Genomic DNA, 25,274 nt, shown 5'->3' with positions numbered 1-25,274 from the left:
ATGTTTAACGAAAGAACATTTGTAAAAATGTATAATTTTATACTCCCATCCCTTATAAGCAGGTTTTTGATTTGATTTATAAAACATCATTAGACTCCACTATCTGAATGTTTCAATTGAAGATATTGTACACATTTTTGTTACTGTCACGGATCCCTCTACTATGTTACTGTCACGGATCCCTCTGGAATTTTAATTGGGCACACCTGGCCACTATTCCCACTGATTGTATTTGTATATACAGTGCCTTGCGAAAGTAATCGGCCCCCTTGAACTTTGCGACCTTTTGCCACATTTCAGGCTTCAAACATAAAGATATAAAACTGTATTTTTTGGTGAAGAATCAACAACAAGTGGGACACAATCATGAAGTGGAACGACATTTATTGGATATTTCAAACTTTTTTAACAAATCAAAAACTGAAAAATTGTGTGTACAAAATTATTCAGCCCCCTTAAGTTAATACTTTGTAGCGCCACCTTGGGGTATGTCGCTTGGGGTATGTCTCTCTCAGTTTTGCACATCGAGAGACTGAAATTTTTTCCCATTCCTCCTTGCAAAACAGCTCGAGCTCAGTGAGGTTGGATGGAGAGCATTTGTGAACAGCAGTTTTCAGTTCTTTCCACAGATTCTCGATTGGATTCAGATCTGGACTTTGACTTGGCCATTCTAACACCTGGATATGTTTATTTTCGAACCATTCCATTGTAGATTTTGCTTTATGTTTTGGATCATTGTCTTGTTGGAAGACAAATCTCTGTCCCAGTCTCAGGTCTTTTGCAGACTCCATCAGGTTTTCTTCCAGAATGGTCCTGTATTTGGCTCCATCCATCTTCCCATCAATTTTAACCATCTTCCCTGTCCCTGCTGAAGAAAAGCAGGCCCAAACCATGATGCTGCCACCACCATGTTTGACAGTGGGGATGGTGTGTTCAGGGTGATGAGCTGTGTTGCTTTTACGCCAAACATAACGTTTTGCATTGTTGCCAAAAAGTTCCATTTTGGTTTCATCTGACCAGAGCACCTTCTTCCACATGTTTGGTGTGTCTCCCAGGTGGCTTGTGGCAAACTTTAAACGACACTTTTTATGGATATCTTTAAGAAATGGCTTTCTTCTTGCCACTCTTCCATAAAGGCCAGATTTGTGCAATATACGACTCACAGTGCTCCTTGGGATGTTTAAAGCATGGGAAATCTTTTTGTATCCAAATCCGGCTTTAAACTTCTTCACAACAGTATCTCGGACCTGCCTGGTGTGTTCCTTGTTCTTCATGATGCTCTCTGCGCTTCTAACGGACCTCTGAGACTATCACAGTGCAGGTGCATTTATACGGAGACTTGATTACACACAGGTGGATTGTATTTATCATCATTAGTCATTTAGGTCAACATTGGATCATTCAGAGATCCTCACTGAACTTCTGGAGAGAGTTTGCTGCACTGAAAGTAAAGGGGCTGAATAATTTTGCATGCCCAATTTTTCAGTTTTTGATTTGTTAAAAAAGTTTGAAATATCCAATAAATATCATTCCACTTCATGATTGTGTCCCACTTGTTGTTGATTCTTCACAAAAAAAATACAGTTTTATATCTTTATGTTTGAAGCCTGAAATGTGGCAAAAGGTCGCAAAGTTCAAGGGGGCCGAATACTTTCGCAAGGCACTGTATGTGCCCTTTGTTCACCATGGTGCTGTCCATTATTGTTACAATGTCCATTGGTGTGTGTGAGTACCTTTGCTGTGTGTTTTGGGCTTTCGTGCCCGTGTGGATTGGGCAGATGATTACGGGTCTCGCCCCGTGAGTTAATCATTGTGCGTGTGTTTTTTATTCAAGGTACTCCTCGCTCTTTTGGTTGGGTTTCAACCCTCTGTTTTTGTTACGTGTTTGTTTGGTCTTTGAAAGTTACAAATATGGGCTATTGAAGATTCTTATTTGTGCCTTTTTTGTGGTGTGGAAGTAGAGTATTTTGTTCCACATCTTCTGATAATGACCCATAGTTGCTAACTTTTGGACAAAAGTACAAGAGTGGCTCTTCCCTGTTTTTGATCTCTCCACAAACAGTTCCATTGGGTGACTTAAGGGACAGATGCAACACGATATACAATCTCTTGGTTCAGCTGGGGAAGTTTTTGATTTTTAAAACTCAGAAAACAAATATGTTAGTATTGGATTCTTTAAAAGAACTGTCAAACACTATTATACACTAGAAGGCTTGATTGCAAAAGAAAGTGGGAGGTCGTCGAGGGTTGGGCCTGATTTGATTTCAGAGACAAAGGAAAGGTGCTCCTGGATCGCCAGTCGTATGATAATTGTAGTTGTTGGTTCTTTTGTTTGTTTAGTTGTATTTATTGTGGTATTTTTTGTATGTAATTCATGTTTATGTTCTTTGTAGTTTGTTAGGGTAATTGCTTGTTTGTACGCTTCTGTGTGTCCACCGCACTGAGGTAGTGGGCTGAAAATGGTGAGGTGTTCTTGGGGACAATGAACCTTTAGCTCCCACTCCCCTATTGTGGGATTGTATTTGTAACAGCTGTCAATGGTATTGCATGCCTATGATATATATATTTTTTAATAAAGAGAAGGGGAAAAAGCCTAGGAATGAAATAACCACCCCAAAAATGTCAAAGTATTTTTTATAATAAAGAAACCTTTTAATAATGAAAAATAGTTTAGTCCCCAAAATGTGTCAAGGTAAAAAATGTTTAAAAAATAACACCGGGGATAGTGGTTCTGAGCGGTCTCCTCTCTCCCTCCACTGTTCAGGTCCGACCCAATCAGGCCCTTCATCAGTGGCCATGTGGCCAACAGTATGGCTGCTGAGGTTATTGCCCTGCTGCACAGCCTGCTCACAGCTCCCGAGTCCAACACCGCCCAGATCTGGACCAGCACTGCAGAGAAGGTAAAGCACCAACAGAATGCATAGGTTTTGGAGGCAGCTGCAGCCATTTTAAGATCTACTTGCAATGCTAGATCCATGTAATTCTAAGAATATACTGTATATGAAGGTCATAGTGATAACACATGGATTTAACGCTGCTAAGGTAACTGAGGTAAACGACTATCGCCCGTAGCACTCACTTCCGTCATCATGAAGTGCTTTGAGAGACTAGTCAGACTAGTCAAGGACCATATCACCTCCACCCTACCTGACACCCTAGACCCACTCCAATTTGCTTACCGCCCAAATAGGTCCACAGACGATGCAATCTCAACCACACTGCACACTGCCCTAACCCATCTGGACAAGAGGAATACCTATGTGAGAATGCTGTTCATCAACTACAGCTCGGCATTTAAAACCATAGTGCCCTCCAAGCTCGTCATCAAGCTCGAGACCCTGGGTCTCGACCCCGCCCTGTGCAACTGGGTAATGGACTTCCTGACGGACCACCCCCAGGTGGTGAGGGTAGGCAACAACATCTCCACCCCGCTGATCCTCAACACTGGGGCCCCACAAGGGTGCGTTCTGAGCCCTCTCCTGTACTCCCTGTTCACCCACAACTGCGTGGCCACGCACGCCTCCAACTCAATCATCAAGTTTGCGGACAACACAACAGTGGTAGGCTTGATTACCAACAACGATGAGACGGCCTACAGGGAGGAGGTGAGGGCCCTCGGAGTGTGGTGTCAGGAAAATAACCTCACACTCGACGTTAACAAAACTAAGGAGATGATTGTGGACTTCAGGAAACAGCAGAGGGAACACCCCCCTATCCACATCGATGGAACAGTAGTGGAGAGGGTAGTAAGTTTTAAGTTCCTCGGCATACACATCACAGACAAACTGAATTGGTCCACCCACACAGACAGCATCGTGAAGAAGGCGCAGCAGCGCCTCTTCAACCTCAGGAGGCTGAAGAAATTTGGCTTGTCACCAAAAGCACTCACAAACTTCTACAGATGCACAATCGAGAGCATCCTGTCGGGCTGTATCACCGCCTGGTACGGCAACTGCTCCGCCCACAACTGTAAGGCTCTCCAGAGGGTAGTGAGGTCTGTACAACGCATCACCGGGGGCAAACTACCTGCCCTCCAGGACACCTACAACACCCGATGTCACAGGAAGGCCATAAAGATCATCAAGGACAACAACCACCCGAGCCACTGCCTGTTCACCCCGCTATCATCCAGAAGGCGAGGTCAGTACAGGTGCATCAAAGCTGGGATCGAGAGACTGAAAAACAGCTTCTATCTCAAGGCCATCAGACTGTTAAACAGCCACCACTAACATTCAGTGGCTGCTGCCAACACACTGACTCAACTCCAGCCACTTTAATAATGGAAATTGATGGGGAATGATGTGAAATATATCACTAGCCACTTTAAACAATGCTACCTAATATAATGTTTACATACCCTGCATTATTCATCTCATATGTATACGTATATACTGTACTCTATATCATCTACTGCATCCTTATGTAATACATGTATCACTATCCACTTTAACTATGCCACTTTGTTTACATACTCATCTCATATGTATATACTTTACTCAATACCATCTACTGTATCTTGCCTATGCCGCTCTGTACCATCACTCATTCATAATATAATAATAAATAATATATGCCATTTAGCAGACGCTTTTATCCAAAGCGACTTACAGTCATGTGTGCATACATTCTACGTATGGGTGGTCCCGGGGATTGAACCCACTACCCTGGCGTTACAAGCGCCATGCTCTACCAACTGAGCTACAGAAGGACCATTCATATATCTTTATGTACATATTCTTTATCCCCTTACACTTGTGTCTATAAAGTAGTAGTTTTGGAATTGTTAGCTAGATTACTTGTTGGTCATTACTGCATTGTCGGAACTAGAAGCACAAGCATTTCGCTACACTCGCATTAACATCTGCTAACCATGTGTATGTGACAAATAACATTTGATTTGATTTGACTGTGCCAGGTGCTGTCCAGAGCACTGATGTTCATCCCACAGCTGGGGAAGTATGCTGAGAGCATCCTGGAGAACGGTAGCAGCAGCAGCAGGAAGCTGGCCAAACTCCAGGCCATCGGCAGGCAGGCTGTGGCGGCACTCTGCGCCCTCGGAGGCTTCAAGGAGACCATCAAGATCGGCTCAGAGGTCCAGGTGGGTTAGGAGATGAGCAGAAGTTGATAGATCCATTAGAAGACTTAGCAATACAAATTGTACCTGTCTCTGAAATTCACATGCCAACATTCACATGCCAACAACACTATACCAGGTCAATAATGCTGTGGGCAGAAAGATCTATAGTAGTGAATGGTCTATCAGTGAATGTTTATCTTCATGGTCCCTCTGCTTCCTCAGGTGGTGGGTAAAGGAGTGCTGGACAGCGTGGGCCTGGTCATGTCCATCAATGAGCAAGAAGGCCTCGCAACAGTAAAGTTCCCTTCCTGCGAGTACAGGAAGGCCTGCAAGGCCTCCGACATCCTGACGGTGCCCATCTCCCGCCTCTGCACTCCCCGCTCTGAGGTAAGGACAGGGAGGGTTACAGAAGTCACACATGCAACTAACACATGCAACTAAGACATGTAACTAACACATACAACTAACACATACAACTAACACATGTTACTAACAAATGTAACTAACACATGTAACTAACACGTGTAACTAACACGTGTAACTAACACATACAACTAACACGTGTAACTAACACTTGTAACTAACATGTGTAACTAACACGTGTAACTAACACATACAACTAACACATGTAACTAACATGTGTAACTAACATGTGTAACTAACATGTGTAACTAACATGTGTAACTATCACATACAACTAACACGTGTAACTAACACATGCAACTAACACATGTAACTAACACATGCAACTAAGACGTGTAACTAACGCATACAACTAACACGTTCAACTAACACGTGTAACTAACACATACAACTAACACATTCAACTAACACGTGTTACTAACAAATGTAACTAACACATGTAACTAACACGTGTAACTAACACGTGTAACTAACACATACAACTAACACGTGTAACTAACACTTGTAACTAACATGTGTAACTAACACGTGTAACTAACACATACAACTAACACATGTAACTAACATGTGTAACTAACATGTGTAACTATCACATACAACTAACACGTGTAACTAACACATGCAACTAACACATGTAACTAACACATGCAACTAAGACGTGTAACTAACGCATACAACTAACACGTTCAACTAACACGTGTAACTAACACATACAACTAACACATTCAACTAACACTTGTAACTAACACATACAACTAACACATTCGACTAACACGTGTAACTAACACATACAACTAACACATTCAACTAACACGTGTAGCTAACACATACAACTAACACATGTAACTAACACATACAACTAACACATTCAACTAACACGTGTAACTAACACATACAACTAACACATGTAACTAACACATTCAACTAACACGTGTAACTAACACATACAACTAACACGTGTAACTAACACATACAACTAACACATGTAACTAACACATACAACTAACACATTCAACTAACACGTGTAACTAACAGATACAACTAACACATGTAACTAACACATACAACTAACACATTCAACTAACACATACAACTAACACATTCAACTAACACGTGTAACTAACACATACAACTAACACATTCAACTAACACGTGTAACTAACACAGACAACTAACACATGTAACTAACATGTGTAACTAACATGTGTAACTATCACATACAACTAACACGTGTAACTAACACATGTAACTAACACATGTAACTAACACATGCAACTAAGACGTGTAACTAACGCATACAACTAACACATTCAACTAACACGTGTAACTAACACATACAACTAACACATTCAACTAACACGTGTAACTAACACATACAACTATCACATACAACTAACACGTGTAACTAACACATGCAACTAACACATGTAACTAACACATGCAACTAAGACGTGTAACTAACGCATACAACTAACACATTCAACTAACACGTGTAACTAACACATACAACTAACACATTCAACTAACACGTGTAACTAACACATACAACTAACACATTCAACTAACACGTGTAACTAACACATACAACTAACACATTCAACTAACACGTGTAACTAACACATACAACTAACACATGTAACTAACACATACAACTAACACATGTAACTAACACATACAACTAACACGTGTAACTAACACATACAACTAACACGTGTAACTAACACATACAACTAACACATGTAACTAACACATACAACTAACACATTCAACTAACACGTGTAACTAACAGATACAACTAACACATGTAACTAACACATACAACTAACACATTCAACTAACACGTGTAACTAACACATACAACTAACACGTGTAACTAACACATACAACTAACACATGTAACTAACACATACAACTAACACATTCAACTAACACGTGTAACTAACACATACAACTAACACATTCAACTAACACGTGTAACTAACACAGACAACTAACACATGTAACTAACATGTGTAACTAACATGTGTAACTATCACATACAACTAACACGTGTAACTAACACATGTAACTAACACATGTAACTAACACATGCAACTAAGACGTGTAACTAACGCATACAACTAACACATTCAACTAACACGTGTAACTAACACATACAACTAACACATTCAACTAACACGTGTAACTAACACATACAACTATCACATACAACTAACACGTGTAACTAACACATGCAACTAACACATGTAACTAACACATGCAACTAAGACGTGTAACTAATGCATACAACTAACACATTCAACTAACACGTGTAACTAACACATACAACTAACACATTCAACTAACACGTGTAACTAACACATACAACTAACACATTCAACTAACACGTGTAACTAACACATACAACTAACACATTCAACTAACACGTGTAACTAACACATACAACTAACACATGTAACTAACACATACAACTAACACGTGTAAGTAACACATACAACTAACACATGTAACTAACACGTGTAACTAACACGTGTAACTAACACATACAACTAACACTTGTAACTAACATGTGTAACTAACATGTGTAACTAACACGTGTAACTAACACGTGTAACTAACACATACAACTAACACATGTAACTAACACGTGTAACTAACACATGTAACTAACACGTGTAACTAACACCTAACACATACAACTAACACATGTAACTAACACGTGTAACTAACACATAGAACTAACACGTGTAACTAACACATACAACTAACACATACAACTAACACGTGTAACTAACACATACAACTAATACGTGTAACTAACACATACAACTAACACATGTAACTAACACATGGAACTAACACATACAACTAACACATGTAACTAACACGTGTAACACATAAACTAACATGGAACTAACACATGGAACTAAGACGTGTAACTAACACATACAACTAACACATGTAACTAACACGTGTAACTAACACATGGAACTAACACATGGAACTAACACATGGAACTAACACATACAACTAACACGTGTAACTAACACATGGAACTAACACGTGTAACTAACACATACAACTAACACATGTAACTAACACATGGAACTAACACGTGTAACTAACACATACAACTAACACATGTAACTAACACATGTAACTAACACATACAACTAAGACATGGAACTAACACATACAACTAACACATGTAACTAACACGTGTAACTAACACATACAACTAACACATGTAACTAACACATGGAACTAACACGTGTAACTAACACATTCAACTAACACGTGTAACTAACACATACAACTAACACATGTAACTAACACATACAACTAACACATACAACTAGCATGTGTAACTAACACATACAACTAACACATGTAACTAACACATACAACTAACACATGTAACTAACACATACAACTAACACATGTAACTAACACATACAACTAACATGTGTAAGAAACACATACAACTAACACGTGTAACTAACACTTGTAACTAACATGTGTAACTAACACGTGTAACTAACACATACAACTAACACATGTAACTAACATGTGTAACTAACATGTGTAACTATCACATACAACTAACACGTGTAACTAACACATGCAACTAACACATACAACTAACACGTGTAACTAACACATACAACTAACATGTGTAACTACCACATACAACTGACATGTGTAACTATCACCTACAACTAACATGTGTAACTAACACATGTAACTAACACATGTAACTAACTCATGTAACAAACACATGTAACTAACATGTGTAACTAATACATAGTCGCTCTGGATAAGAGCGTCTGCTAAATGACTTAAATGTAAATGTAAATGTAATACAACTAACACGTGTAACTAACACATACAACTAACACGTGTAACTAACACATACAACTAACCCATGTAACTAACACATACAACTAACACGTTTAAGTAACACATACAACTAACACGTGTAACTAACACCTACAACTAACACATGTAACTAACACATACAACTAACACATGTAACTAACACATGTAACTAACATATGTAACTAACACGTGTAACTAAGACATGTAACTAACACATACAACTAACACGTGTAACTAACACATACAACTGACATGTGTAACTAACACCCACAAATAACCCATGTAACTAACTCATGCAACTAACACATGCAACTAATACATGTAACTAACACGTGTAACTAACACATGTAACTAACACATGTTACTAACACATGTAACTAATACGTGTAACTAATACGTGTAACTAACACGTGTAACTAACACATGTAACTAACACATGTAACTAACACATACAACTAACACATGGAACTAACACATACAACTAACACATGTAACTAACACATGTAACCAACACATGGAACTAACACGTGTAACTAACACATTCAACTAACACGTGTAACTAACACATACAACTAACACATGTAACAAACACATACAACTAACACATACAACTAGCACATGTAACTAACACATACAACTAACACATGTAACTAACACTTGTAACTAACATGTGTAACTAACACGTGTAACTAACACATACAACTAACACATGTAACTAACACATGGAACTAACACGTGTAACTAACACATTCAACTAACACGTGTAACTAACACATACAACTAACACATGTAACTAACACATACAACTAACACATACAACTAGCATGTGTAACTAACACATACAACTAACACATGTAACTAACACATACAACTAACACATGTAACTAACACATACAACTAACACATGTAACTAACACATACAACTAACATGTGTAAGAAACACATACAACTAACACGTGTAACTAACACTTGTAACTAACATGTGTAACTAACACGTGTAACTAACACATACAACTAACACATGTAACTAACATGTGTAACTAACATGTGTAACTATCACATACAACTAACACGTGTAACTAACACATGCAACTAACACATACAACTAACACGTGTAACTAACACATACAACTAACATGTTTAACTACCACATACAACTGACATGTGTAACTATCACCTACAACTAACATGTGTAACTAACACATGTAACTAACACATGTAACTAACTCATGTAACTAACACATGTAACTAACATGTGTAACTAATACATACAACTAACACGTGTAACTAACACATACAACTAACACGTGTAACTAACACATACAACTAACCCATGTAACTAACACATACAACTAACACGTTTAAGTAACACATACAACTAACACGTGTAACTAACACCTACAACTAACACATGTAACTAACACATACAACTAACACATGTAACTAACACATGTAACTAACATATGTAACTAACACGTGTAACTAACACATGTAACTAACACATACAACTAACACGTGTAACTAACACATACAACTGACATGTGTAACTAACACCCACAAATAACCCATGTAACTAACTCATGCAACTAACACATGCAACTAATACATGTAACTAACACGTGTAACTAACACATGTAACTAACACATGTTACTAACACATGTAACTAATACGTGTAACTAATACGTGTAACTAACACGTGTAACTAACACATGTAACTAACACATGTAACTAACACATACAACTAACACATGGAACTAACACATACAACTAACACATGTAACTAACACATGTAACTAACACATGGAACTAACACGTGTAACTAACACATTCAACTAACACGTGTAACTAACACATACAACTAACACATGTAACAAACACATACAACTAACACATACAACTAGCACATGTAACTAACACATACAACTAACACATGTAACTAACACATACAACTAACACGTGTAACTAACACATACAACTAACACATGTAACTAACACATACAATTAACACATACAACTAACACATGCAACTAACACATACAACTAACACATGCAACTAACACATACAACTAACACGTGTAACTAACACATACAACTAACACGTGTAAGTAACACATACAACTAACACGTGTAACTAACACATACAACTAACACGTGTAAGTAACACATACAACTAACACGTGTAACTAACACATACAACTAACACGTGTAACTAACACATACAACTGACATGTGTAACTAACACCTACAACTAACACGTGTAACTAACACATACAACTAACACGTGTAACTAACACATACAACTAACACGTGTAACTAACACATACAACTAACACGTGTAACTAACACATACAACTGACATGTGTAACTAACACCTACAACTAACATGTGTAACTAACACATGTAACTAACTCATGTAACTAACATGTGTAACTAACACATACAACTAACACGTGTAACTAACACATACAACTGACATGTGTAACTAACACCTACAACTAACACATGTAACTAACACATACAACTAACACGTTTAAGTAACACATACAACTAACACATGGAACTAACACGTGTAACTAACACATTCAACTAACACGTGTAACTAACACATACAACTAACACATGTAACTAACACATACAACTAACACATACAACTAGCACATGTAACTAACACATACAACTAACACATGTAACTAACACATACAACTAACACGTGTAACTAACACATACAACTAACACATGTAACTAACACACAACTAACACATACAACTAACACATGTAACTAACATGTGTAACTAACATGTGTAACTATCACATACAACTAACACGTGTAACTAACACATGCAACTAACACATACAACTAACACGTGTAACTAACACATACAACTAACACGTGTAACTAACACATACAACTAACACATGTAACTAACTCATGTAACTAACACATGTAACTAACATGTGTAACTAATACATACAACTAACACGTGTAACTAACACATACAACTAACACGTGTAACTAACACATACAACTAACACATGTAACTAACACATACAACTAACATGTGTAAGAAACACATACAACTAACACGTGTAACTAACACGTGTAACTAACATGTGTAACTAACACGTGTAACTAACACATACAACTAACACATGTAACTAACATGTGTAACTAACATGTGTAACTATCACATACAACTAACACGTGTAACTAACACATGCAACTAACACATACAACTAACACGTGTAACTAACACATACAACTAACATGTTTAACTACCACATACAACTGACATGTGTAACTATCACCTACAACTAACATGTGTAACTAACACATGTAACTAACACATGTAACTAACTCATGTAACTAACACATGTAACTAACATGTGTAACTAATACATACAACTAACACGTGTAACTAACACATACAACTAACACGTGTAACTAACACATACAACTAACCCATGTAACTAACACATACAACTAACACGTTTAAGTAACACATACAACTAACACGTGTAACTAACACCTACAACTAACACATGTAACTAACACATACAACTAACACATGTAACTAACACATGTAACTAACATATGTAACTAACACGTGTAACTAACACATGTAACTAACACATACAACTAACACGTGTAACTAACACATACAACTGACATGTGTAACTAACACCCACAAATAACCCATGTAACTAACTCATGCAACTAACACATGCAACTAATACATGTAACTAACACGTGTAACTAACACATGTAACTAACACATGTTACTAACACATGTAACTAATACGTGTAACTAATACGTGTAACTAACACGTGTAACTAACACATGTAACTAACACATGTAACTAACACATACAACTAACACATGGAACTAACACATACAACTAACACATGTAACTAACACATGTAACTAACACATGGAACTAACACGTGTAACTAACACATTCAACTAACACATGTAACAAACACATACAACTAACACATACAACTAGCACATGTAACTAACACATACAACTAACACATGTAACTAACACATACAACTAACACGTGTAACTAACACATACAACTAACACATGTAACTAACACATACAATTAACACATACAACTAACACATGCAACTAACACATACAACTAACACATGCAACTAACACATACAACTAACACGTGTAACTAACACATACAACTAACACGTGTAAGTAACACATACAACTAACACGTGTAACTAACACATACAACTAACACGTGTAACTAACACATACAACTGACATGTGTAACTAACACCTACAACTAACACGTGTAACTAACACATACAACTAACACGTGTAACTAACACATACAACTAACACGTGTAACTAACACATACAACTAACACGTGTAACTAACACATACAACTGACATAACTAACACCTACAACTAACATGTGTAACTAACACATGTAACTAACTCATGTAACTAACATGTGTAACTAACACATACAACTAACACGTGTAACTAACACATACAACTGACATGTGTAACTAACACCTACAACTAACCCATGTAACTAACACATACAACTAACACGTTTAAGTAACACATACAACTAACACATGGAACTAACACGTGTAACTAACACATTCAACTAACACGTGTAACTAACACATACAACTAACACATGTAACTAACACATACAACTAACACATACAACTAGCACATGTAACTAACACATACAACTAACACATGTAACTAACACATACAACTAACACGTGTAACTAACACATACAACTAACACATGTAACTAACACACAACTAACACATACAACTAACACATGCAACTAACACATACAACTAACACATGCAACTAACACATACAACTAACACATGTAACTAACACATACAACTAACACGTGTAAGTAACACATACAACTAACACGTGTAACTAACACATACAACTAACACGTGTAACTAACACATACAACTGACATGTGTAACTAACACCTACAACTAACTCATGCAACTAACACATGCAACTAATACATGTAACTAACACGTGTCACTAACATATGTAACTAACATGTGTAACTAACACATGTAACTAACACATGCAACTAATACGTGTAACTAACACGTGTCACTAACATATGTAACTAACACATGCAACTAACTTGTGTAACTAACACATGTAACTAATACGTGTAACTAATACGTGTAACTAACACATGTAACTAACACATGTAACTAACACATACAACTAACACATGGAACTAACACATACAACTAACACATGTAACTAACACGTGTAACTAACACATACAACTAACACATGTAACTAACACATGGAACTAACACGTGTAACTAACACGTGTAACTAACACATTCAACTAACATGTGTAACTAACACATACAACTAGAACATGTAACTAACACGTGTCACTAACATATGTAACTAACATGTGTAACTAACACATGTAACTAACACATGCAACTAATACGTGTAACTAACACGTGTAACTAACACGTGTCACTAACATATGTAACTAACACATGCAACTAACATGTGTAACTAACACATGTAACTAACACATGTAACTAATACGTGTAACTAATACGTGTAACTAACACATGTAACTAACACATACAATTAACACATGTAACTAACACATGTAACTAACACATGTAGCTTACACATACAACTAACACATGCAAGTAACACATGTAACTAACACATGCAACTAACACATGTAAATAACACATACAACAAACATGTGCAACTAACACATACAACTAACACATGTAAATCGACTGGAATTGATGCAAGTGCACATAAGGCTTTAATGCACGATGGCAGTAGACTCATTTAATGTTCTCTTCTCATCAATGTCCCTCTCCCCCTCTCTCTCCCAGGCGCTGCCCCTCTACAAGCTGTCTATCACAGAGAAGGTGGTGCAGGCGGTACAGTCCATGCTCCTGCCACAGGAGGGTAGTCTGTCCATCCACACCTCCCTCCCCGCCTCAGGAGATGGCTCTAGTCCTGTCATGGCGGCTGTCCGCCTGCTGGCTGAAATCAGGACCAGGTAAATCACTAAGGAGGAAATTACCTCGGTCAAGATGTTTTGCTGCTCCTCCAAGTGTGTGTCTGCACCTGTATGTCATACATTTGTTTTTCTTAGTTAGTGTGCTGGTTTAAATGTGTCTGTTGTGTTTGGCTCCCAGGGCATGTCTGGTGATGGCCCAGCTCCTGGAGGACAGCTCGTTCTGTGAAGAGTTCATTCAGCAGTGTCCTGCTGCTGTGGAGGTGCTTAACCTAGTGGCCCAGGAGTGCAGTCCTGGTGAGTGACCACCTACTCTCACCCAGTAGCATAGTGCTCAATGATGAAACAACTTCTACAATGCAGCATGACTGTACTTTTACTGGCCATATTTTCTCTATGACCGTAGCATTGATTCTGCTGTGTTGTGCAGGGGAGCGTCTGGGCATGGTCGAGGCACAGTGTGAGCGAGTGAGGATGCTGTACCGAGACTGCGCTCGACCGCCACCCCCTCCCCTCCAGACAGACAGGTGCCAGGTGGGTGTCGCTGTACTCATTGATCTACTGATCGAATAACTGACACAAAACCATACTAGGATTTTTTGAGGGATGAAGGGATTCCGTTTGAAGTTTTTGGGGCCTTGTAACGCTCTCTGCTCCGGTCTATATCTCTCCCTAGCCCAAGGAGATTACATGGAGTCCAACCAGGGTGTTCCCTCCAGTGCGTGCCTGCATGTTCTCATCTCGCCTTACCTCCGTCACCTTCCTGGCCGACCCCAGCGCTGGAGGAGGCCTGCCCAGGGGAACCTTCATCTATGCCACCTCACCTGTACCTGTTCAGGTGTGCACCCCTACACTTACTGGATGTCTTGGGAATGGCACATGCTAGGTTTTATATTAATGATAATTCAGTTTTGCATGCTTAGGAAGCAGGCTAACTCATTTGGACTCTTTAAATTCCTCTCCCTCTTTCTCCTGTAGGCTCCTTCCTTTTACTGGGAAATAGAGATTGTCTCCTATGGAGACTCGGAAGACGACAGCGGCCCTATTGTGTCTTTTGGCTTTGCCACAGAGGCGGAGAAGAGAGACGGAGCATGGACCAACCCTGTTGGCACCTGCCTCTTTCACAAGTATATGGTCCTATGGATTTGACATATGTAATCTCTGTGAGGTTTCCCACTGCCCTGTCTGAGATTGAGTGCTGTCTCTGTGTTTCTCCCTTTCAGTAATGGCAGGGCTGTGCACTATAATGGCTCCAGTCTGCTGCAGTGGAAGAGTGTGAGGCTGGACGTAGCCCTACTTCCTGGTGAGATGGGAAACAATCCTCTCATCTAGTTTCATAATATCACCTACCTCCTATTTTTGACTGTTTTTGCTTATGGAACCAATGTGTATTGCATATTTATAACATTTTGGTGAAACATCTGATTTTGAACTGTATCTTGGGATGGTGACCATTCTCTTCCTGCTTACAGGGGATGTGGCGGGCATTGGCTGGGAGCGTTCTGAGGGCACCCCTCCACCCCCTGGCCATGTCTCTAAAGGGCGGGTCTACTTCACCTACTGCGGCCACCGCCTCAGCCCCTTCCTGGAGGATGTAGCAGGGGGCATGTGGCCTCTGGTGCACATTCAGAAGAAGGTGGGTAAAACAAGATAACAAGTCAAATAACTTTTCTCTGTATATATCAATGATGTTGCTCTTGCTGCGGGCGATTCCCTGATCCACCTCTATGCAGACGACACCATTCTATATACTTTCGGCCCGTCATTGGACACTGTGCTATCTAACCTCCAAACGAGCTTCAATGCCATACAACACTCCTTCCGTGGCCTCCAACTGCTCTTAAACGCTAGTAAAACCAAATGCATGCTTTTCAACCGATCGCTGCCTGCACCCACATGCCCGACTAGCATCACCACCCTGGATGGTTCCGACCTTGAATATGTGGACATCTATAAGTACCTAGGTGTCTGGCTAGACTGCAAACTCTCCTTCCAGACTCATATCAAACATCTCCAATCGAAAATCAAATCAAGAGTCGGCTTTCTATTCCGCAACAAAGCCTCCTTCACTCACGCCGCCAAGCTTACCCTTGTAAAACTGACTATCCTACCGATCCTCGACTTCGGCGATATCATCTACAAAATGGCTTCCAACACTCTACTCAGCAAACTGGATGCAGTTTATCACAGTGCCATCCGTTTTGTCACTAAAGCACCTTATACCACCCACCACTGCGACTTGTATGCTCTAGTCGGCTGGCCCTCGCTACATATTCGTCGCCAGACCCACTGGCTCCAGGTCATCTACAAGTCCATGCTAGGTAAAGCTCCGCCTTATCTCAGTTCACTGGTCACGATGGCAACACCCATCCGTAGCACGGGCTCCAGCAGGTGTATCTCACTGATCATCCCTAAAGCCAACACCTCATTTGGCCGCCTTTCGTTCCAGTACTCTGCTGCCTGTGACTGGAACGAATTGCAAAAATCGCTGAAGTTGGAGACTTTTATTTCCCTCACCAACTTCAAACATCAGCTAACCGATCGCTGCAGCTGTACATAGTCTATTGGTAAATAGCCCACCCATTTTCACCTACCTCATCCCCATACTGTTTTTATTTATTTACTTTTCTGCTCTTTTGCACACCAATATCTCTACCTGTACATGACCATCTGATCATTTATCACTCCAGTGTTAATCTGCAAAATTGTAATTATTCGCCTACCTCCTCATGCCTTTTGCACACATTGTATATAGACTCCCCTTTTTTTCTACTGTGTTATTGACTTGTTAATTGTTTAGTCCATGTGTAACTCTGTGTTGTCTGTTCACACTGCTATGCTTTATCTTGGCCAGGTCGCAGTTGCAAATGAGAACTTGTTCTCAACTAGCCTACCTGGTTAAATAAAGGTGAAATTAAAAAAATGTAAAAAGTTGAAGCCTAATTAATGCAGCTCAATGTCATCATGGTGTGTTTTGCATTTTGTTTAGAACACAAAGATTCGTGCCAACTTTGGTTGCCGGGCATTTGCGTACGCAGAAGGCCAAGCACACCGCAATGCTGCTGACTTTTGTGTTGACCTGGCAGAGGAAATCAGTGCCAACTTCGAGGCCCTCCCATTCGCCATGGCATCCGACAGCGACAATGATGCGGGTGCTAGTGTGGCATCTGACTCTGGATCCCACGGACCTCCCTGTCGGATCGCCGCGGTAGCAGTTGCTCAGCAACGTATGTTCCTTTCACTTTCCCCTTTCACCAAATGCATGTGTTTCAGTTACTTTCCGGTCACGTAACCTAAAATGTATTGTTTTACTTCAAGGCCCAGTGCAGTCAAAAATGTGATTTTCCTGTGTTTAAATATATTGTCACACTGAGGTTAAATAATACTGTGAAATTGTGTAAATTATGTTGATCCTTTTAGTGTAAGAGCTGTTTGAAAAGACTGTCTGAAATGTCTGCCTGATTTTTGGTGGGAGGGAGTATTGGCCTTCCTAGTGACATCATTAGGCGGTAAATTAGTTAATAGACCAACAAGAAAGAGTTCCAAACCACTCTGCCAATAAAAGCTACTTTTCAGTGTTTTCCAAAATTATTCCTTGAGAAATGTTTTACCATTTTAATTGAAAACAATCACAGTATGGTACTTAAATGTTCCCCAGAAATGATTTGATATCGAAAACAGCTGCATTGGACCTTTTAACCTGGTGTGATTTCAGTCCTCGGTTGCGTTTGCTGTTTGGTCGACCCCACCCCACCCCGCCCCGCCCGCCCCGCAGCCCTAACCCTCACCCTCACTGTCTGGTCTGTGTATATGTCTCCCAGCTGGTAGCGTTTGCTGTTTGATCAACCCCACCCCGCCCCGCCCCGCAGCCCTAACCCTCACCCTCACTGTCTGGTCCGTGTATTTGTCCCAGTTGGTAGCGTTTGTAAGAACTGGCTTTGTTGTTGTCCTCCCCTGTCGAGACAGAGTATAACAGTGACTCGTCGTGCCTCTACAAGGTAGAGCTGAGCTACGAGAACCTGGTCACCTCAGGGCCTGAAGCACACCCCCCGCCTATCGCTGACGACGAGAGTGATGACGAAGATGATGACGATGTTCCCAGGGTGAGTTGAATATCTTTCTGGTGCTTACTGTTCTGAGAAGAGCCTTCAAATAACACATTCACTTTTTGGTATCCTGGATTTTCACTGTTGGCATGAATGTACTGTTTCACCCACCCAGGAGGACCACTATGCCCTGCTGGTGAAGGCCTGGGAGACCAAGGTGTTCCCCACCATCCGCCGTCGCTTCCGCAATGAGGCAGAGAGGAAGTCTGGTCTGGACCAGATCAAGGGAGCACTGCAGCTGGGTGAGGATTTATGTTCAGTCTCTCGTTTCTGCTCCTCTGCTCTTTGAGCAGCTTGGGACACTCACACTCACCTGAAAACCAGGTGGTAAGAGGTGGTCAACCCTGTAGCTCTGTTTAAAGAGCAGCTCCCCATTGACCCCACTGTTTGACATTTTTGAAGGGATGCTTTTTGACGTTTGTTCTTTGTGGTGTTTTTATTGCTTGAAATGTTGTTCAGGCATGGTTGACATAGCCCGGCAGACAGTGGAGTTCCTGTATGAAGAGAATGGGGGTATCCCCCGGGACCTCTACCTCCCCACCATCGAGGACATCAAGGATGAGGCCAACAAGTTCACCATCGATAAAGTCCGCAAAGGTACCCTGCACTTGCACCCACCACCATGGCAGAGACCTCGGTTATTGAACAGTTATTGTTTTCATCACCTTTGACCCTCACTGTAAATACATTATTAAATACAGGAGTTTTCCTGATAGCTGGTTTAACAATTACTGAAGCAATATTTTCTTTTAAGAATTTTTTGTAATGATCATTATCATTATGAACATATAGGCTGTAGTGTTACCCAGCTTTGCCCTTACTTATACAGTATGTTTCCTCGTCTCAGGTTTGACCGTGGTCATCCGCTGTCCAGACAGCAACAACACCAACAGCACCACAGGCGGAACAGCCCTGCCCAAGTTTGCCATCCGAGGAATGTTGAAAACCTTCGGCCTGCACGGAGTGGTTCTGGACGTGGACTCAGTGAGTGTGGAACACTTCACTTCAGTTGTCATAGAAACAAAGCGAAAATATGTTAAGCTTTGTCCTTTGTTATTTACTGTGTGTGTCTGTGTTTTCAGGTGAATGAGCTGGTACAGGTAGAGACGTACCTGCGCAGTGAGGGGGTGCTGGTGAGGTACTGGTACCCCATTGAAATGCTGGAGCGTCCCCCTGTTGGGTCCCGCCGTACTGCTGCCAATGGCCTTGTTAATCTCGACAGCAGTAACATCCAGATCCATAGGTAACTAACACACACACACACACACACACACACTGAAATAACACACTGCTATGAACTGTAAATCATCCCCCGTGGCCTGCTGTGTTTCAGGGAGCTTCTACGCTGTGAGAGTGCCCTGGCTAGGCTTTACTGCCGCATGGCGCTACTCAACATCTTTGCCCCCAAGAGCCCCCACACCTTCACCCGCCTCCTCCACATCCCAGCCATTAGAGACATCACTTTGGAACACCTGCAGCTGCTGTCCAATCAGCTGCTGGCTCCGCCTCTGCCTGGTGAGCAGACTCTCTCTGGATGACATGATGATCCACGGAAAATAATGGGTTAAATAGAAGTTAGAAAATGGACTAGACTGAAATAACACATGGATTTTTAGGTGTACAATTGAATGAATGGAGTGATTTGGAGTCTGCTTTTAAGAATCCGGGTGTAGACTGGACAAGCATCCACTACCGTCTCTAACATTTAGATTCCAAAATTCCAAACAGTCCCTTTACAAGTCAGAATGTTGAATATATACCTGTTGTCCATTGATTTTGTCCTGCTGCCGGTGTAAATTTATGACAAAATATCCACAGGAAATATTATTGAACCGACTTCAAAACGCAGGTCTCTGTGTGTGGCTATCACGATTTGTTGTCACCTAAGGCATGTGACATTCTGGCTTGTAATAAATCTTTCAACATTTTTGCAGTGCTTTATTTCAGACTGTGTTACCCGAGCTGGTATCACAGACTGATTTATTAGGCAACCTTTCCATCATCTTTGTGCTGAGTGTTCTCTGTTTGTCCTGCAGATGGCACCATCAGCTCCAGCTCCATCCTGGTGGCCCAGTCTCTACTCCACAATCTGCAGGGCCAGAGCTGTTCTCCCACAGAACTGTTTTACCAGGGAAACGCACAGCCCATCCGGGAGTGGCTCACCGTGGCCATCACCCGCGCCCTGCACCAGGGGGAGGAGAGCCTGCTGGAGCTCACCAAGCAGATCTGTTGCTTCCTACAGGTCTGCACAGGGTTAACTACTGACCTAGAGTCTGTCTGAATGTATATTTCCCCAGGGATGGAGATCTTTTGTTTTTATATGGTTCATCTTTATTTCCCTTGTTCCATTATGTAGAATGCACCAGAACAGTTCACTTCAGAGGACTTCCCAGTATCAGAGTCAAAGGTCAGCATGGATGTCAACTTCCCGGGTGCTGCGTTCGTGATCGTCTCCTGCAAAGAGAGCCAACTAGGCTGCCGCAAAGAGTGAGCTAATTTAACAAACTTTTTTGTTTGACCCTTGACCATCCTAGATGTCTTACAGTGCCCCCATTTTGCCCCCATTTTCTGCCTCTCTCACGTTTCCTCTCTTCCCCACTAGCTCCTCCCTGTACAAAGCCCCATGGGCACGGGTTATGGTTTATGGCCTTGGTCACAAGGTGCGCAGGAACGGCCAGCTCAACCTGATGGAGGCGGTGTGCTACCCTCTGGATGCTTCACCCTCCAACACAGGCCTCACCCCCCCTCCCACTACCAACCAGTTCCCCACTGTCATCATCCCCACCGACAAAGTGCACATCAAACTGGGTGAGTGCTTGATCTTCCCTAGTCCTGGCTTACAGTAATAACTCTTTTCAGCGTATATATGTTAATTATGTTTCTCTCTGTTTCAAATTATTAACATGTATTGATAATAGCTTGGTTTGTTTCATTGTCTCTCTCTCAGGGGTGTCGCCCCCTCCTGGCGTGGTGCTGGTGCTGCACTCCCTGCCACTGGAGTTCCCCCTGGCTATGGCATTTGCTGAGCAGCTGCTGACGTGGAAGCTAGGGGAGAATAATGAGTACTCTGAGGAGGAGCTGGACACTGTGCCCTCGTCTGTGCTGCTGCAGGTGGTGGAGCTGCTGGGTAGGTGCTACACTTTCGTAAAATCTTTGAAATGTCTGCCTCCATGGCGATCCATGAGGTGTCCAACGTCTACATCTTTTACATAACCTTCAGTCACTCGTTGTATGGGACTAATATCGCATCCTGTTTTGTGCTGACAACAAGTTGGTCACTATTTTCTAAGAGTTTCTGTTCCCTCTCTCTTCCTGTCTGTGACGTTCTAGGCGGGCTGTTATGGACCACAGATCTGGCCCCCTGCGTCAAAGAACTCTCCTTCCATCTGCTGGCTGAGCTCTTCCGTAAGATCCACCACCTGGAGCAGCGGAAAAGCCCTGCAGGCCTGTCCAGCTCCATCGCTCTGTTGCTTAACCCCTGCCTGGCCGTGCTCATGGCCCTGCAGACAGAGCTCCGCAAGCTGTATGACCGGGAGACCCAGGGCTGGGTGACTGCAGGGGCCGGAGCAGGGGGCTCCTCCTCTGGTGGCGGTGCCCTGGCCCTGGGGACTGAGCAGAGCAGATTCTCCACCTACTTCCACGCCCTGATGGAGGTGTGCCTGGCTATAGCTGAGGTCACCGTCCCCCTCAACATGGGGTGCTCAGGAGTGGGAGCCCTGTCCTCCACCAGTGCCCCTAATCTCAGCGACTCCTCTTCATCCTCCTCCTCCTCCCCAGGCCAGACCCCCCAGAGCCCCAGCCTGCTCTCCAAGCGTAAGAAGGTGAAGATGAAGAGGGAGCGTGCGGCAGCAGCAGTGGCCGCAGTGGCCTCAGGGAAGAGGGGTTCTGCTGGAGGGGCTCGTCTGTCAGAGAGCGACAGCGCCCTGCTCAACATGGCCGGTAGTAAACCTGAGGACATGCTGTGGTTCCACCGTGGCCTCACCCTGCTCATGATCCTCCGTCACCTGGCCAACAAGGATCCCCAGGGGCTGAGTGTAACAAGTGATGCTGTGACGGACGCCTGCCAGGCCCTGGTGGGACCTACCGCTCACAGCCGTCTGCTGGTGCTCTCTGGCATCCCCACCCACCTGGAGGAGGCTGTGGTGCGCAGCGCCATCCGCAGAGCCTGCCATGCTCACGGGGGTCTCTTCAAGGACGAGATCTTCATCCCCCTGCAGGAGGAAGAACCTAAGAAGCCCAAGGCAGGAGCCGGAGTGTCCATCCCCCTGGACGGCAAAACAGCCCCCGAGCCTGGGCGCTCCTTCCCCAGCAACGAGAGCCCAGACAGCTCCAGCTGCTTGACTCCAGCCTTGAGTGTCTCGGCCTCAGCCTCCACCAGCCAGACCTCCATCTGCAGCTCCTCTCAGGGGGGCGTGTCCCGCACCGCCAGTGAGCTCTCTGTGGACCAGGAGCTGCTGGCTGCCCCACCTCTCACCCCTGTGGCTGCAGCCTCGACCGTACCCTCCCCACAGCAAGTGCCCCTGGATCCCCACACGGTGTCCAGCCAGGAGAGCCTGGATATCTCCCTGTGCAGCACGGGGAGCCTGGGCAGTCTTGGCAGCCTGGGGGAACCTCTGGACAACGCAGAAACAGCCTCTGTGTCAGACGGGGGCTCCATGTACACCGTCACTTCTCTGGACAGCAACTCCATCTTGGCCCGGCCCATCAAGGGCTATGCTGTCATAGAGGTGGGTCACAAGTGCATTTTACAAATAACTTGATATATTGATATTGTTGATTTATATATATGTTTTGCTTTGATGGAGACAGCCTTGCATGTTCTTCATCTGTTTTGCACATCCTGAATGTAGGTTCGCGCCCGAGCCAAAGTGGAAAAGATCCGCGCTAGTCTCTTCAACAGCAGCGACTTGATTGGCTTATCCAGCCTGGAGGGTGAGGAGGAGCTGATGGAACTGACCAATGAGGAGATCCTCACAGCCTCCAGCGTCAACCCAAGCCTGTTTGACACACAGGGTAGCTCCGCCCTTGAGGACTACTTCCTGAACAAGTCTCTCAGAGGTAAGTAGTTTATGGCTCAATCATCTGTACTCTATCAATACAGATAAAAGTCCTACATCTGGAGGGGTCTTAATCTTTTCTCCTATGTTCCCAGGGGACAAGTTGGTTCCAAGTGCACGAGACGTGCTGATGGACATCTTCAAGAGTTGTGTACACTCAGAGCAGATGCTCAGCCTCACACCAGCCAAGCCTGTCAAAGTGTCAGACATCTACTTGAGCAAGGAGCAGATCAACTCCCAGACTACTGGAAACCTCCTCCACGTCTTCTTCACTAATGTACGGCCGCCTAAGAAGGTGCTGGAGGACCAACTGACGCAGGTTGGTACACCCCCCCCCCACCATGAGTGTTTGAAGACAACAAAATAGATATATGCTTAATTGACCCTGCCTCATCCACATGATTTTACACACACACACGCACGCACGCGCACGCACGCACGCACGCACGCACACACACACTCATCTATATGCATCTGCAGCCATGTTTGTCTGAGCAGGGTTATATGTTCCACAGATTCTGCGTAAATATGGCACATTCAAGCCCAACAAGAACAAATACAGCAAGGCGGGTAAGGAACAGCATGCAGTCAAGGTGGTGAGCACCAAGAGACCCATCACCAAACCACCCAGCAAGGAGAAGTCTGTGCTCAACAGCGTCAGGTGAGTTTTGTCCTTCACCACACACACAATGCCACCCTGAACACAA

The 25,274-nt window shown here is 42.4% G+C and overlaps 1 protein-coding gene across 1 annotated transcript in view; it reads left to right on the top strand.

Moving 5' to 3' along the window:
* The window catches only part of LOC124036317 (probable E3 ubiquitin-protein ligase HECTD4), an 85,454-nt gene that overhangs the window by 49,561 nt on the left and 10,619 nt on the right, over positions 1 to 25,274 (top strand). The window contains 25 exon segments of the mRNA XM_046350747.1: positions 2,765 to 2,900; positions 4,916 to 5,098; positions 5,300 to 5,464; positions 15,277 to 15,446; positions 15,586 to 15,701; positions 15,835 to 15,938; positions 16,081 to 16,242; positions 16,383 to 16,531; positions 16,628 to 16,707; positions 16,877 to 17,040; positions 18,394 to 18,631; positions 19,371 to 19,507; positions 19,626 to 19,752; positions 19,970 to 20,107; positions 20,358 to 20,494; positions 20,593 to 20,753; positions 20,844 to 21,025; positions 21,547 to 21,752; positions 21,867 to 21,997; positions 22,113 to 22,318; positions 22,458 to 22,637; positions 22,841 to 24,237; positions 24,361 to 24,568; positions 24,663 to 24,886; positions 25,083 to 25,228. Coding sequence (XP_046206703.1) covers positions 2,765 to 2,900; positions 4,916 to 5,098; positions 5,300 to 5,464; positions 15,277 to 15,446; positions 15,586 to 15,701; positions 15,835 to 15,938; positions 16,081 to 16,242; positions 16,383 to 16,531; positions 16,628 to 16,707; positions 16,877 to 17,040; positions 18,394 to 18,631; positions 19,371 to 19,507; positions 19,626 to 19,752; positions 19,970 to 20,107; positions 20,358 to 20,494; positions 20,593 to 20,753; positions 20,844 to 21,025; positions 21,547 to 21,752; positions 21,867 to 21,997; positions 22,113 to 22,318; positions 22,458 to 22,637; positions 22,841 to 24,237; positions 24,361 to 24,568; positions 24,663 to 24,886; positions 25,083 to 25,228 — 5,247 coding nt within the window.

Source organism: Oncorhynchus gorbuscha, linkage group LG05 (genome assembly GCF_021184085.1).
Source record: "Oncorhynchus gorbuscha isolate QuinsamMale2020 ecotype Even-year linkage group LG05, OgorEven_v1.0, whole genome shotgun sequence".
Classification (NCBI taxonomy): Eukaryota; Metazoa; Chordata; class Actinopteri; order Salmoniformes; family Salmonidae; genus Oncorhynchus; species Oncorhynchus gorbuscha.
Note: the sequence above shows the minus strand (reverse complement) of the source record. Positions and strands in the feature narration are given on the sequence as shown.